Consider the following 15076-nt stretch of genomic DNA (forward strand, 5'->3'; position numbering starts at 1 on the left):
TCATTAAATATATTCAAGAAGGAGTTGGATATATTTCTCACGGCTAAAGGGATCAAGGGGTATGGGGAGAAAGCAGGGACCGGGTACTGAATTTGGATGATCAGCCATGATCGCATTGAATGGCGGAGCAGGCTCGAGGGGCCGAATGGCCTACTCCTGCTCCTATCTTCTATGTTTCTATGTTTTCTATTTTAAATTATGCATATTGTCCAAGTGTCGCTAACCTTCGGCCGATCACACCATATGGTTTCTGCTCTGATTACTGCAGAACACGTTCCCGGTGAGGTCTTGGTTCGTACTAGGGGAAGCATTGGCACAGACTTGCCCTGGTGACGAGAATAATCGTTTTCCACAATTTTGACTCGCGGGGAAGGTAGTGCCAATCTTTCTTCAGTCTGTAGATCAACCACTAACTGAGCAAAGTGATTGGTCACATGATGCCAATCTTAGTGATTCTTCTCCTGACTGATCACTCGAGTGTCAATCACTCCCCTTTCCCCTCCCAGTGAGGTTGCTGTTTCTCGTGTTCTCCCTTTCTTCGCCCCCCCCCCCCCCACACCAACACCCAGCCTCAGTTAGCTGCCAATAAATGCTGGCTGATGTAATAGGAAAATGAAGATGGTGATAAATAAAGACAGAAGGTATTTGTGAGGAAAATAACAATGGGATGTTTGTAGGCCAAACGTTTGTGTTTTGAAAAACATTTTATCCACCATGCCGTTACTGAAATGAAGTACTAGCTAGAAGTATTGTAGTAACTGATTTTGGTCGCCTGTCCTAATATCTCCTGATGTGGTTTGATGTCAAACTTTGTTTAATAATGCTCATGTGAAGCACCTTGGAAAGTTTTACATAGGATATAAGGCACAGAAACAGGCCATTCGGCCCAACCAATCCATGCTGGCGTTTATGCTCCACTCGAGCCTCCTCCCATCTTTCTTCATCTAAATCTATCAGTATAATCCTCTATTCCCTTCTCCCTCATATGCTTGTCTAGCCTCCCCTTAAATGCATCTATACTTTTCACTTCAACCACTCCCTGTGGTAGTGAGTTCCACATTCTCACCACTCTTTGGGTAAAGAAGTTTCTTCTGAATTCCCTGTTGGATTTCTTGGTGACTATCTTATATTGATGGCCTCTAGTTATGCTCTTCCCCACAAGTGGAAACATTCTCTCTGTATCCACTCTATCAAAACCTTTCATAATTTTAAAGATCTTTGTGCCACTGTGAATAGCTACCCTTTACCCCTACTCTCTGCATTAAAGGCGCTATATAAATGTGAGTTATTGTTGTTGAAACGTTCATGTGCAATTTGAAAAGAGTGAAAACATTAAGAAAAGTTCTGAAATGATTTCCTGCTATGTGTTCTGTGCTGACTATTTTGTGTTAAGAAACGTCGGGAACGTGAGATGCAGCAGCAAATGGAGACTCAGGATGAAGAGACACTGGAGCTGAAGGAGACATACAGTTCCCTCCAGCAAGAAGTGGATGTCAAAACTAAGAAGTTGAAAAAGGTAACCTAAGTATCAGAGGTCTGTGGTTCAGTACTTTCATGAAGTGCAATAAAATAATGGTAAAGTAAATGTAAAATTTTAAAATGCAATTCTGTAAGAGTCAGCAGTTAATTGCGGTATCAGAAGTGTGCCTTTAACCAGCAAGTTACTACGTTTGTTGCTTGTTATTAAAATAGTGGTCAATTCTCAATCAGATTCTCATTGTCTGAAGCTAATTGGCCAACAGCAAGTTACCAAAATGAAATTAAAACTTTAATTCAACATATCCAAGTAATTTTATCATTTCAAAATGTAAAAGAAATTAGAGAGGAATGTCCCTTGACCAGAAAAAAAAGTTAGGTGATGGTACTTGCCTTGGCGTACCAGTATATGACCCTGAGGATTGGGAAGGTACATGGTCAATCTAACTGCCCCATCCCACCCACAAGAGATCCTAATCTCAAGCATCGAGTCCCTGGCCAGCATCCTTCCAATGGTGTGCGTGTGTGTATGGAAGCAGTGACTCCACATTGCTCTCCTGTGCTTGATTGAGACATGTCTGCAGGCAGAGATCATTGACATTGCAGCTATAGGCTCGCATGGCTTGAGTAGAAATTTGAGGTATTGGGAAAAAAAATACTTATTTCACAAAATAGCCTACAAAAATGGCATTATCTATATTCGTACCGCATCATTTATTGTTCACCTACATTAGAGAGCATCAGGTTCCTTCCTCTACCTTTGGTTGAAAAAAACCCAAGCAGAGCTGTCAATATCTTTGTAATCCTCAATCCTCCTCATCAGGTGTAATCAAGCTCCCTTTTAAAGGTTTCAATTGACTTCAAATCTAATACGTTCTCTGTGAGTCAGTTCCGCCCATCCACTATCCTATGGACAGGAAAACGTTTTTCTAGTCTCTAACCTTGCAGAAGCTGTGAATGTTATACTTGTGTTCTCTATTCCTATGCTTATCTTCCAAGTTGAATAGTTTACTTATGTCAACCTTATCTATACCCCTCATTAATTTGAAGACTTGCATCATGTCTCACCTCCATCCTCTTCTCTGGTGAAAGTAATGTACAAACATACGAAAAAAATGATGGACAGGAAAAGATCTACTGGCCCATCCAGCCTGTCCTGCACAAATGTGATGTTTTGTGCATCACAATACAGGAAACTTTGTGCTATCCGGCACCCACGGGACCGAGCTGCTGTCGTTGCCTAAAAAGTGCCGTACTCTCCAGAGTTAATGTTGAGCGATACGGTCTCCGTATTTGACAACAAACACTGTTGCTTCTTCTAAACACTCGGGTGTGGCCCTAAAGCTCTAGCTGAAGCTGTTGCTATAGCTACAGACCTTGCACAGCTTGACTGTTCAAACAAAGCAAAAAAAACAAACAAAAAGAATAAAAAACGGCTGCTGATTTTTGCCGGTGGCTCCAGATTGCCGGATAGCTCACCTCCGGATAGCACAAAGTTTCCTGTACATACACCGAGGAGAACAAAATAGTATGGTTTATTTTATAGTGTATTGTCCTACAAATACACCCAAGCTCCCTGTTCATAGGAACAGGAGTAGGCCATTCAGACCCTCGAGCCTGTTCCGCCATTCAGTGAGATCATAGCTTATCTGCGACCTAACTCCATATACCTGCCTTTGGCCCATATCCCTTAATACCCTTGGATAACAAAAAGCTATCAATCTCCGAGTAACAATTGATCTAGCATCAATTGCCATTTGCGGTAGAGAGTTGCAAACTTCTACCACCCTTTGTGTGTAGAAGTGTTTCCTAATTTCACTCCTGAAAGGTCTGGCTCTAATTTTTAGACTATGCCCCCTAGTCCTAGAATCCCCAACCAGCGGAAATAGTTTCTGTCTATCTACCCTATCTGTTCCTCTTAATATCCTGAAAACTTCAATCAGATCACCCCTTAACCTTCTAAATTCTAGGGAATACAACCCTAATTTGTGTAATCTCTCCTCGTAACTTAACCCTTGGAGTCCGGGTATGATTCTGGAAAACCTACGCTGTACTCCCTCCAAGGCCAATATATCTGTCCTTGGGTATAGTGCCCAGAACTGCTCACAGTACTCCAGGTGTGGTCTAACCAGGGTTTTTTACAGCTGCAGCATAATTTCTGCCCCCTTGTACTCTAGTCCTCTAGATATAAAGACCAGCATTCCATCAACCTTTTTGATTATTTTCTGTACCTGTTCATGACATTCTAATGATCTATGTACCTGAACCCCCAAGTCTCTTTGGACATCCACTTTTTCTAGCTTTTTACCATTTAGAAAGTATCCTTTTTAGGTCCAAAGTGGATGACCTCACATTTGCTTACATTGAAATCCATTTGCCACAGTTCTGTACATTCACTTAATCTATCAATATCCCTTTGTAATTTTATGCTTTCATCTACAGTGCCGCCGATCTTTGTGTCATCGGCAAATTTGGATATATGACTTTCTATGCCATCACTGAAGTTGTTAATAAATATTGTGAATAGTTGAGGCCCCAACACAGATCCCTGCGGGACACCACGAGTCACATCCTGTTCATTTGAGTACCTACCCATTATCCCTACTCTCTGTCTCCTGCCGCTCAGCCAATTTCCTAACCAGGTCAATAATTTGCCTTCAACTCCGTGAAGAGATAACAGTCTCTTATGTGGAACTTTATCAAAAGCCTTCTGGAAGTCCGTATAGATAACATCCATAGACATTCCCCTGTCCACTACTTTAGTCACCACCTCAAAAAATTCAATCAGGTTTGTCAGGAATTACCTACCTTTCACAAATCCATGCTGGCTCTCTCTGATCAACTGAAAATTTGAGAGGTGTTCAGTCACCCTATCCTTAATTATAGACTCTAGAAATTTCCCCACAACAGATGTTAGGCTAACTGGTCTATAATTCCCTGGTTTCCCTCTCTCGCCATTATTTAAAAAAAGGAGTGACATGCGTAACTTTCCAATCTGAAGTGACGCTTCCTGAATCTAGAGAACTTTGGAAGATTATAGTTGGGGCATCTGCAATGTGCTCACCTACTTCCTTTAAAACCCTGGGATGGAAACCATCTGGCCCTGGAAATTTGTCACTCTTTAGTGCCATTATTTTCTTCATTACTGTTATTTTACTTGCGTTAATTTTATTGAGCCCCTGTCCCCGATTCAATATTAGTTTCTTTCGGATTTCCAGCATGCTATCCTCTTCTTCTGTAAATACTGATGCAAAGTAATTATTCAACATGTCCACCATTTCCCCATTGTCATTGACAGTCTCACCACTTTCAGTTTTTAAGGGGCCAATATTGCTCCTGACCACCCTCTTTTTCCTAATGTAACTATAAAAATTCTTCGTATTGATTTTGATATCCCTCGCATGTTTCTTTTCATACTCCCTTTTTGTAGCTCTTACTATCTGTTTTATGACCCTTTGCTGTTCTTTGTATCTTTCCCATTCGCCAGGATCTGTGCTATTTTTTGCATTTTTGTATGCCCTTTCCTTTAGTTTTATGCTGTCCCTTACCTCTTTAGTTGTCCATGGCTTTTTTTTGGCAAGTCGAGCTCTTGCCCCTCAGGGGCACATTAAATTCTTTTTTAAACATCTCCCACTGATCACCTGTCATTTTACCCATTAACAGATTTGCCCAGTTTACTTTGGACACTCTGTGCCTCATCCCATTGAAGTGTTCGCCCTGGCTTTTGCTTCATGACATACTTTAGTCATTTGAACCACTGCTTCACACTGACTAGATATTTTCAGGGTCTGATTACTGATCACTTCCAAATGATTTTTCTTTTCATCTTCTGTCTGTGGATTTGAAATAGAATTCTTTAATGTTGCATACATTTACTGTTCTTTCTTCCCATGTGATTTATATCCACATTAAAATCCATCTGTTATATCCGAGTCCATTTACATAGTTGGTGTAAGCCTCTCGGAAGATAATCACCTTTCTACTAGTTAACTGCCCTGTAAGATTGGAAATCAGTTTTGTATTAGATATGAAACCAAAATCATATCTGGCCTGTTTCTAAATCAGATCTCATTTACACACAAATGAAAGCTTAGACATATGTAACATTAGACATATTTGTGCCTAAAACCATTATGGTATAAGAGCACATGTATTTTGTTCCTAAAACTATTAATTTTAGTCCAAGTAATTTCATGTGATAATCCTGTCATTGTCACTATATTAATCAAATTAATCTTTGTAAAACAGAGTTGTAACATTTTTAATTTTATCATAAACAAACTCCGAATACACAAGGCAATAAGTACAGGAAACTTTGGTTTATCCGGAGGTTGTATGTCCGGAATACTCGATCTAACAGCAAAAATCAGGAGCCGTTTTCTATAAGTTTTTTTAGTTCTCGTTCTTTTTTTTCCCCAGTCAGGCACTGCAAGGTCTGTAGCTATAGCAACAGCTTCAGCTAGAGATGCTTGCAGCTGACTCTTTAGAAGCTGTTGCTAAGCAACAGTGTTTGTTGTCAGATACGGAGATGAAAACCTCCGTATGCTTCAACATTAACTTTGTATGTCCGGCAGTTTTGATAGATCGGCAACACGTCGGTGCCGGATATCACAAAGTTTCCTGTAGCTTTATAATAGTCCACAAGAGTTCTCATTTGCTAAGTGTCCTCTGGGATTCTGAACTATATTGTTGTTATGCTTCATGTTACAAGATATAGAAACTCTTGTAATTGCACTATAATTGGTTCTAATTTTTTTCTTGTGTAACTGAAGATGTTGGCCCAAAATTTGCGGTTGGAGGCTTCCCGCGGGCGGATGCCTCCGACCTGCAAAAAATCTACGAATTTACCTGGCGGTCCAGGAGGTACGGAGATTCGCGCTCCTGGGTGCCTCTGGGTAACCCGCGGGTAGAGACCCACATATCCCAGGGGCGCAGGCGCTTCACAAGCACCCCTGGGATCACGTAGGCCAGCCCAACCAATGAAAGAAGGGAATCCCCATTCATACTTATGGGTGTTCCGTACAAACGGAATGAATGAGGATCACTTAAAAAATACATGAACACATTAAATAATTTTTTAATTACATATTTAAAATTAATTAAAATGCCATTTAATTAAATATTTTAAGCAAAAATTAAATTTTTTGAAGAAAAAAATTATATGTTTTAACGGGGCTAAAAATAAACTTACCTTATTGGACAGGGTTTTTAAAGTATAAATGAGTGATAAAATTTTATTTTTCTATTTTTTAAAACTCTTATGCGTAAACAGGCGTAAGAATTTCACGGGCATTCAGCTGGCGGATGTTGGGCAAATAGCGCAGAGGCTTCTTCTCCCGGGGATGCGGAGGATCTGTCACGGGAATTCTTGACAGATCGCAAGTTCAGGGTTTTCGCACATGCCTAAACCCGGAACTTGCGCGGCCCTTGCGGGTGCGTGCGCACTCGTGGGGGGGTCACAAATTACAGCCTGTTAGGAAAGAATAGACATTTCGTCACAAAGAAGGAAATTTCATCTGGCAATTAGTGGTCTCATTATGATGTTAAAATATCACGAGATGTGTTTGTGTTTTATGGTCAGAATTTATTTTTAAGTAAACCCTTTTTCAGAAACCAATGATTCTGTGCTAGTCCACTGACTATTTACAAGAGGTCTGATTGCTATTTCTTCATTCGTGTTCAGTAGTTTAAACAATTTCTTTTGTTAGTTATTTGCTAAGCTCCAGGCGGTAAAAGCTGAGATTCATGATCTGCAAGAGGCACACATCGAAGAACGACAAGAGTTTGAACAAACACAGAATGAACTAACCAGGGAACTTAAACTTAAGTACGTACCCAGTATTGGAGAAGAAAAAAATACTTAAAATAAATATGAAAGGTATCAAAATAATAGTTAAAGAAGGGGGTTTAAAATTCTTCCAATAAATCATCGATTGTTTCTAATAGGTTTGTTTTCTTGATGCATGCTATTTGCTAGTTAGGAAACTTTATTGATCTCTAGAAAGTGAACTATTACACTGGGGTGGACCACTGAAATAAGATCAAATGTTTTTGATAGCCTTTGCATTTGTTGTATTAACTTTTAAAGTTAAAAGGAAAGTTCAAGAAAGTTGGACTTGTTTTCTTTGGAAAAGAACGCAAGGATCTAATTGAAGTTTTCAAAATTATGATGGAATTTGACATTGATCCGGGCAAATTGTTCACTATAGTAAAAGGTTCAAATACCGGGTAACAGGTTTTTAAAACAATAGTAAATTGAGTATGGAAGGAAGCTGGATAGAACTTCTTTATCCTAAGGATAATAAGGTAGTTGAATAAGCTATCAGACAAATAATTTAGGAGATTAGTAAAAGATGAGTCAATTATAAAAAGATTTTAATCTCAAACCATCAAAAGTGATTTTCTTTCTCCCCCGTCAAGTTGTATTCACTGTTGGTGATAGCTTTGTAATGTAATCTAGTGAGAGTGATCTTGGATATATAAACTCGTGCTATTATTCATGGGTACTGAAAGGAAAATCTATTTATTTTACATGGGCTTGAAGTTTATCTTTCACATAGGTTTGAACAAAAACATCTGATTATTTTACTTTACTTTAAGGCACCTTGTAATTGAAAACTTCATATCTTTGGAAGAAAAGAATAAAATAATGAATAGAGCTTATTTTGATGAAGAAGAGGACCAGTGGAAGACCCAGCCAATTACACGAATTGAAGGGTGTGGTACAGTATTCATACTTACATAGATTTACTTAAAATTTACAGACCATTCGGCCCAACTGGTCTGTGTCGGTGTTTATGCTCCATACGAGCCTTCTCCCATCTAACCTATCTGAATTTCCTTATATTCCTTTCTCCCTCGTGCTTATCTAGCTTCCCCTTAAAGGCATCTATGCCTAGTTTATGACTAGTTTAGCAATTACCTCCCCCTTCCTTTCAATCTTAAATGTCTCTCTCTTTTTGATCTCGTCTTCTAATGTCACATCCCCCCTATTAGTCTCCCTGGTGAATACTGAGGCAAAGTAATTATTCAATACTTCTACCATTTCACTGTCATTACCTGTGAGTTTAACTTGTGCATTGCTTAGTGGCCCTATCCCTATTCTGATTTTCATTTTGTTATATACTGTACTATTTTGTATTCCTTGATAATTTAATTTCATTTTATACCCTCGATCAGGTCCCTCCATAACCCCCTCTATCCCATTTAATATTTTATTCCCCTCACTTGGGTCCCTCCTTAACCCTCTCTACCATATTTCCTACCCTCAAGCGGGTCCTTCCTTAACCCCCTCGATACCATTTAATATTTTATGTCCTCGATCAGGTCCTTCCTTCTCTCTAGACTACACAGCTTGGACTCCTCTAAATTGATCCTGTAGACAATCCCCTGTACAGTTGCGACAATACTTGCATGTATCCTATGGTTTAATAATTAAATCAAGGCAAAAGAATACAGTATATCCTATTCATTTTCTTATAATTGAGAGTGGCAACATGCAGATTGGGAAAGTTTGCCCATGACAATACCTAACTTCCTCTTAGTAACAGACATCCAGCTTTTTCAGAATCACATCTGAGCTGTGCAGGGACAAAAGTGGCTGGCAAAGCTAGTAGAAGAGTAAATTCTCAAGAACACTCAGTCTGTTACTTTTGGTAACTTCAAGGTTATGCAAAAGCTGTCTCCTCCATGGATAGAAAATGTTAACCCAACAGGCTATAGAGAAAAATCCATCTCTTCCTCTTGGGCTCAGTACCAGATTAGTTACTGTCACTTAAATTAGATTTCCATATTCAATCTTAGACCTTCTTCAGCTGCACATCAATGTACTGTATCAATTCCAAAGATTATACAGCATACCAGTGGTGAAATCTCAGACATTGCTGTTCCTGCCTGTGGAACACTCTCCCACCTAGCATCTTTGCCTGAAACTCAGTCCCTTCTACACAGAACTTTGAATCGATTAGATCATGTCAAATCTCTAGCTTATCCCATAATACCTTGGTACAGATGCTGCAGGTGCAGTTTTGTGAGATACCAGCCCTCAAATCCTGTTACACCATCTAATGTCTTTATTAAAAGTACATTTAAGAATACTTCCATATTAAGCGCCTTTTATTTTGTAGAGCATCCACCAAATCTTTTACTGCATTGGTTAATATGATCCTGGACTGTTTGGGCTGATTTAAATCTGCTTTGCCCCTGGGATACACTTATTTCCCAGATGCAAAGCTGAGGAAAAAGGAGCAAGGATCTTTGGCGCTGGGGTTTCTGACTCCTTTAAGGTATGCATGCATTTCCGGAGGTTTCCCAAGGGAGGGGAGGTAAAAGCATGCAAATGGTATGGATTATGAGACTGGAGTGGCGCCACCTCTCATCTCATTTTCCTGGGTCACTGCTTGAAGAATGCCCAAATGGAGGGGTACCTACAGCAGCTGGACATTCGTGCTTGTACCTAGCATCCATAGAGGTACTTAGCATCCTCAGACAGCTGTTTTTGGACATAGCTATAGATGGACAGTAACAGAACTGTTTAGATATAGACATAGATTAAAGAAACACAACAATGACACTCGGGTTCATTCAGCATTGTTGGAATCAAAATTTTATGCACATCTATATGTTCTATATTACATAATATTTTTACTTTATGAGCACATTTTGTCTGGACAAACCTTGCTTCCTGTTGTCGCCCTTATTGGTCAGACTGTTGTATCAGCTTATCCCACTGTGATTCCTATATCCACATTTCTCATTTAATCTTCCTATGACACCTTTCACTGTCACGGTTTGTTGATGAGCCAATCGAATTACTCAAAATGCTTTTTCAAATCAGTTTTATCTGCCTTTTTCTTCTCAGTAACAGAAATTTCTGAGGTCCAAATAGGGTTTCAAACAAAACAAAATTAACAAATTACATATTTCACAGTAACACATGATTAAATTTATTAATTGAATTGTTTGAGAGAAAGAGAAACAAACATGATGAACTGTACTACTTACACACCTGTTGTAGCTTTAATTGCTGTTAAAATTATACTCTAAACTACAACTGATGCATCTTGCATATTATTTAGCAAGATTTTCAGCTTTCAAAATGGTGAGTAAAAAAGAAATAAGGCCACTTGTTTGCAGTTTTCACAGAATAACGGACAGCCTCAGTAGAAATCCGAGTGTCATTTAATAAAGATGGAATTTAACTTATTCAGTCACTAAATTGGTGGCCTTGATGTTCGGCACTACATGGCAGAAACACTCCTTATATTGTTATAAAACAGCAAATCTGGACTCGCCGTGAGAAATGCCACAGGAAATCCACTAGGTGTAATAAATAAAGATTAAATGAAAATGGTAAAGTCTATATAACCTCTAAGTATTTGAATATTTTTCACTTTATGCCTTCTAGCAATCAGCAGATGATGAAGCGACCTGTATCAGCAATTGGTTACAAGAGACCGCTTAGTAGCTATGCAAAAGTAGCTTTGATATCAAGATCAGACCCTAGATACCGGGTGAGTAAATGAGACTATAAATTGTAATTCTCCCTTGTTTTATGAACTGTGCTACTAAAATATTGCTCAGTTAGTACTGACTTGAGTATATTAAAATGTGCAAAGCTGATTTGCACACTTCGGTACCCTGCGGGCATGATACTTATGTATACACAGTAGTGCTCATTAGTTTATTCTGAGGCTGTAATCATGGGGTGTGTGGTTGGTTTATTGATTCCGTTTTATATTATTCACGTGCAGGCTGAAAACATCTTACTATTAGAACTGGACATGCCCAGCCGAACTACTCGGGATTATGAGGGACCAGCAATTGCTCCAAAGGTACAGGCTGCACTGGAAGCTGCTCTGCAGGATGAGGATGAGCTTCAAGTAGACGCCTCTACATTTGATCCTCTAAGAAGTGACTGTGCTAGAAAATTTAAATCTAGGTAACTGCAGAAAAAGTCTAATTCACAGTACATTTTCTTTTTTAAAACATAATTATTTATATTTCTCATTATGATAAAATGTCTCTTAACTGAATCAGATCATATGGATTCAAATTTGAACAAGGCAGTGAGCTTGAAATTTCAACATCTATATATATAAAGCGGCTCTTCTGTCTGTCTGTCTGTCCGCCTGGTCTCGATGCGTTTGGAAGTTACAGAGCGTACCGACGCGCGCGTCGCCTCAAAAGAAAGCTTGCGATTCCGGACCGGTCATCGGCCTATTTACGTTTCGGCCGGACAAAAATCCCGCCCGCGGTATCCCAAAAACGTTCAGCATTCCGCTCATTAGCATCTCATTAGCGACCGTGTGACGTCGAGGTCTTCCTACAGTTGAGTGTCGAGTGACTCGACGATTGACCAATCCTACGCTTCGGTGACCTGACCGGTCGACCAATCGGTGCGTGTGTGGGCGGGCCTTATCCTTCTGAACCGAGGTGAGTGGCCGCCATCTTGATTTTCCACAATTTTTTCCCCCACACTTTCTGTGTGTTAGGGAACTAAGGTAAATATTTGAATTATGTGTTAGGGAATTAATTAACAATTTATTTCAGTTTTATATTGTGTTTAGCAACCCCCCCTCCCTCCTCCTCACCCTCGCGCAGGGGGGACTCGGTGCTGGTCTCCAGGCCCGCTGCAGGCAGGCCTGAAGCTCCAAAAATTTCTCTATCTCTCTCTCTTCCCTCTCTCTCTCTCCTTCTCCTCTTCCCTCTCTCTCCTTCTCCTCTTCCCTCTCTCTCCTTCTCCTCTTCCCTCTCTACTTCCCCCTCTCAGGTTTGACGGTGTCGGGGCCCGAAGTGAGCCGCTCTAACGGCCGCCAGCCCGCGGGGTTTCCCTGCCTACTCCCCGCTCTAACGGCCGCCAGCCCGCGGGGTTTCCCTGCCTACTCCCCGCGGGCCACCTCGCGCCGCTGGCACTGACCGCGCATGCGCCGCCCGCCCGCGAGAGCCCGCTCTGGCTTTTTTTTAAACGGCAACCACGCATGCGCACGGCCGTTGCGCAGCCGCCTTGACGCCGGCACGCATGCGCACGGCCCCCGTGACGCCAGCACACAGCCTCGTGAGATCGCGGGGGGGGGGAGAGCCTCGGGAAATCGCGGGTGAGAGAGCCTCGGGAAATCGCGGGGGGGGAGAGCCTCGGGAAATCGCGGGGGGGGGAGAGCCTTGGGAAATCGCGGGGGGAGAGAGCCTCGGGAAATCGCGGGGGGCGGGGGGGAGAGAGCCTCGGGAAACCGCGGGGGGGAGAGCCTCGGGAAATCGCGGGGGGGGGGGAGAGCCTCGGGAAATCGCGGGGGGGGGGGAGAGCCTCGGGAAATCGCGGGGGGGAGAGAGCCTCGGGAAATCGCGGGGGGCGGGGGGGGTGGAGAGAGCCTCGGGAAATCGCGGGGGGGGGGAGAGAGCCTCGGGAAATCGCGGGGGGGAGAGCCTCGGGAAATCGCGGGGGGGGAGAGCCTCGGGAAATCGCGGGGGGGAGAGCCTCGGGAAATCGCGGGGGGGTGGGGAGGGCCTCGGGAAATCGCGGGGGGCAGGGGGGAGAGCCTCGGGAAATCGCGGGGGGCAGGGGGGAGAGCCTCGGGAAATCGCGGGGGGGGGAGAGCCTCGGGAAATCGCGGGGGGGGAGAGCCTCGGGAAATCGCGGGGGGGGAGAGCCTCGGGAAATCGCGGGGGGGAGAGCCTCGGGAAATCGCGGGGGGCGGGGGGGAGAGCCTCGGGAAATCGCGGGGGGCGGGGGGGGAGAGCCTCGGGAAATCGCGGGGGGCGGGGGGGGGAGAGAGCCTCGGGAAATCGCGGGGGGGAGAGCCTCGGGAAATCGCGGGGGGGGAGAGCCTCGGGAAATCTCGGGGGGGGGGAGAGCCTCGGGAAATCTCGGGGGGGTGGGGAGGGAGCCTCGGGAAATCGCGGGGGGGAGAGCCTCGGGAAATCGCGGGGGGCAGGGGGGGAGGAGCCTCGGGAAATCGCGGGGGGGGAGAGCCTCGGGAAATCGCGGGGGGGGAGAGCCTCGGGAAATCGCGGGGGGGGAGAGCCTCGGGAAATCGCGGGGGGGAGAGCCTCGGGAAATCGCGGGGGGCGGGGGGGAGAGCCTCGGGAAATCGCGGGGGGCGGGGGGGAGAGCCTCGGGAAATCGCGGGGGGCGGGGGGGGGAGAGAGCCTCGGGAAATCGCGGGGGGGAGAGCCTCGGGAAATCGCGGGGGGGGAGAGCCTCGGGAAATCTCGGGGGGGGGGGGAGAGCCTCGGGAAATCTCGGGGGGGGGGGGGGAGAGCCTCGGGAAATCGCGGGGGGGAGAGCCTCGGGAAATCGCGGGGGGCGGGGGGGAGAGCCTCGGGAAATCGCGGGGGGGAGAGCCTCGGGAAATCGCGGGGGGGGGAGAGCCTCGGGAAATCGCGGGGGGGAGAGCCTCGGGAAATCGCGGGGGGGGAGAGCCTCGGGAAATCGCGGGGGGCGGGGGGGAGAGCCTCGGGAAATCGCGGGGGGCGGGGGGGAGAGCCTCGGGAAATCGCGGGGGGCGGGGGGGGGGAGAGAGCCTCGGGAAATCGCGGGGGGGAGAGCCTCGGGAAATCGCGGGGGGGGAGAGCCTCGGGAAATCTCGGGGGGGGGGGGAGAGCCTCGGGAAATCTCGGGGGGGGGGGGGGGGGAGAGCCTCGGGAAAATCGCGGGGGGGAGAGCCTCGGGAAATCGCGGGGGGGCGGGGGGGAGAGCCTCGGGAAATCGCGGGGGGGAGAGCCTCGGGAAATCGCGGGGGGGAGAGCCTCGGGAAATCGCGGGGGGGAGAGCCTCGGGAAATCGCGGGGGGGAGAGCCTCGGGAAATCGCGGAGGGCGGGGGGGGAGAGCGCCTCGGGAAATCGCGGGGGGGGGAGAGCCTCGGGAAATCGCGGGGGGAGAGCCTCGGGAAATCGCGGGGGGCGGGGGGGAGAGAGCCTCGGGAAATCGCGGGGGGGAGAGCCTCGGGAAATTGCGGGGGGGCGGGGGGAGAGCGCCTCGGGAAAATCGCGGGGGGGGGAGAGCCTCGGGAAATCGCGGGGGGGCGGGGGGGAGAGAGCCTCGGGAAATCGCGGGGGGGAGAGCCTCGGGAAATTGCGGGGGGAGAGTCTCGGGAAATCGCGGGGGGGAGAGCCTCGGGAAATCGCGGGGGCGGGGGGGGAGAGAGCCTCGGGAAATCGCGGGGGGGAGAGCCTCGGGAAATCGCGGGGGGGCGGGGTGGAGAGAGCCTCGGGAAATCGCGGGGGGGAGAGCCTCGGGAAATCGCGGTGGGGGGGGGTGGAGAGAGCCTCGGGAAATCGTGGGGGGGAGAGAGAGAGAGGGTGGGGGAGAAAGAGAGAGGGGGTGGGGGGAGAAGAGAGAGAGGGGGAGGGGAGCGGAGAGAGGGTGGGGGGAGAAGAGAGAGGGTGGGGGGAGCGGAGAGAGGGTGGGGGGAGGGGAGAGAGGGTCGGGGGGAGGGGAGAGAGGGTGGGGGAGCGAGGGAGGGTGGGGGGAGGGGAGAGAGGGTGGGGGGGAGCGAGAGGGTGGGGGAGCGAGGGAGGGGTGGGGGGGAGGGGAGAGGAGGGTGGGGGGGAGGGGAGAGAGGGGTGGGGGGAGCGAGAGGATGGGGAGCGAGGGAGGGTGGG

At 46.1% G+C, this 15076-nt stretch overlaps 1 protein-coding gene across 3 annotated transcripts in view; it reads left to right on the forward strand.

The window, feature by feature from the left end:
• The window catches only part of kif3b (kinesin family member 3B), a 53099-nt gene that overhangs the window by 26770 nt on the left and 11253 nt on the right, over positions 1 to 15076 (forward strand). For all 3 annotated transcript variants that reach the window (XM_086005520.1, XM_086005522.1, XM_086005521.1), the window contains exons 5-9: positions 1394 to 1516; positions 7185 to 7303; positions 8077 to 8193; positions 10883 to 10988; positions 11229 to 11416. In XM_086005520.1, the coding sequence (XP_085861646.1) occupies positions 1394 to 1516; positions 7185 to 7303; positions 8077 to 8193; positions 10883 to 10988; positions 11229 to 11416 (653 nt within the window). The remainder of the gene's footprint in view (positions 1 to 1393; positions 1517 to 7184; positions 7304 to 8076; positions 8194 to 10882; positions 10989 to 11228; positions 11417 to 15076) is intronic.

This window comes from Somniosus microcephalus, chromosome 13, assembly GCF_052327205.1.
Source record: "Somniosus microcephalus isolate GS21.2 chromosome 13, FLI_Smic_1.0, whole genome shotgun sequence".
NCBI classification, from domain to species: Eukaryota; Metazoa; Chordata; class Chondrichthyes; order Squaliformes; family Somniosidae; genus Somniosus; species Somniosus microcephalus.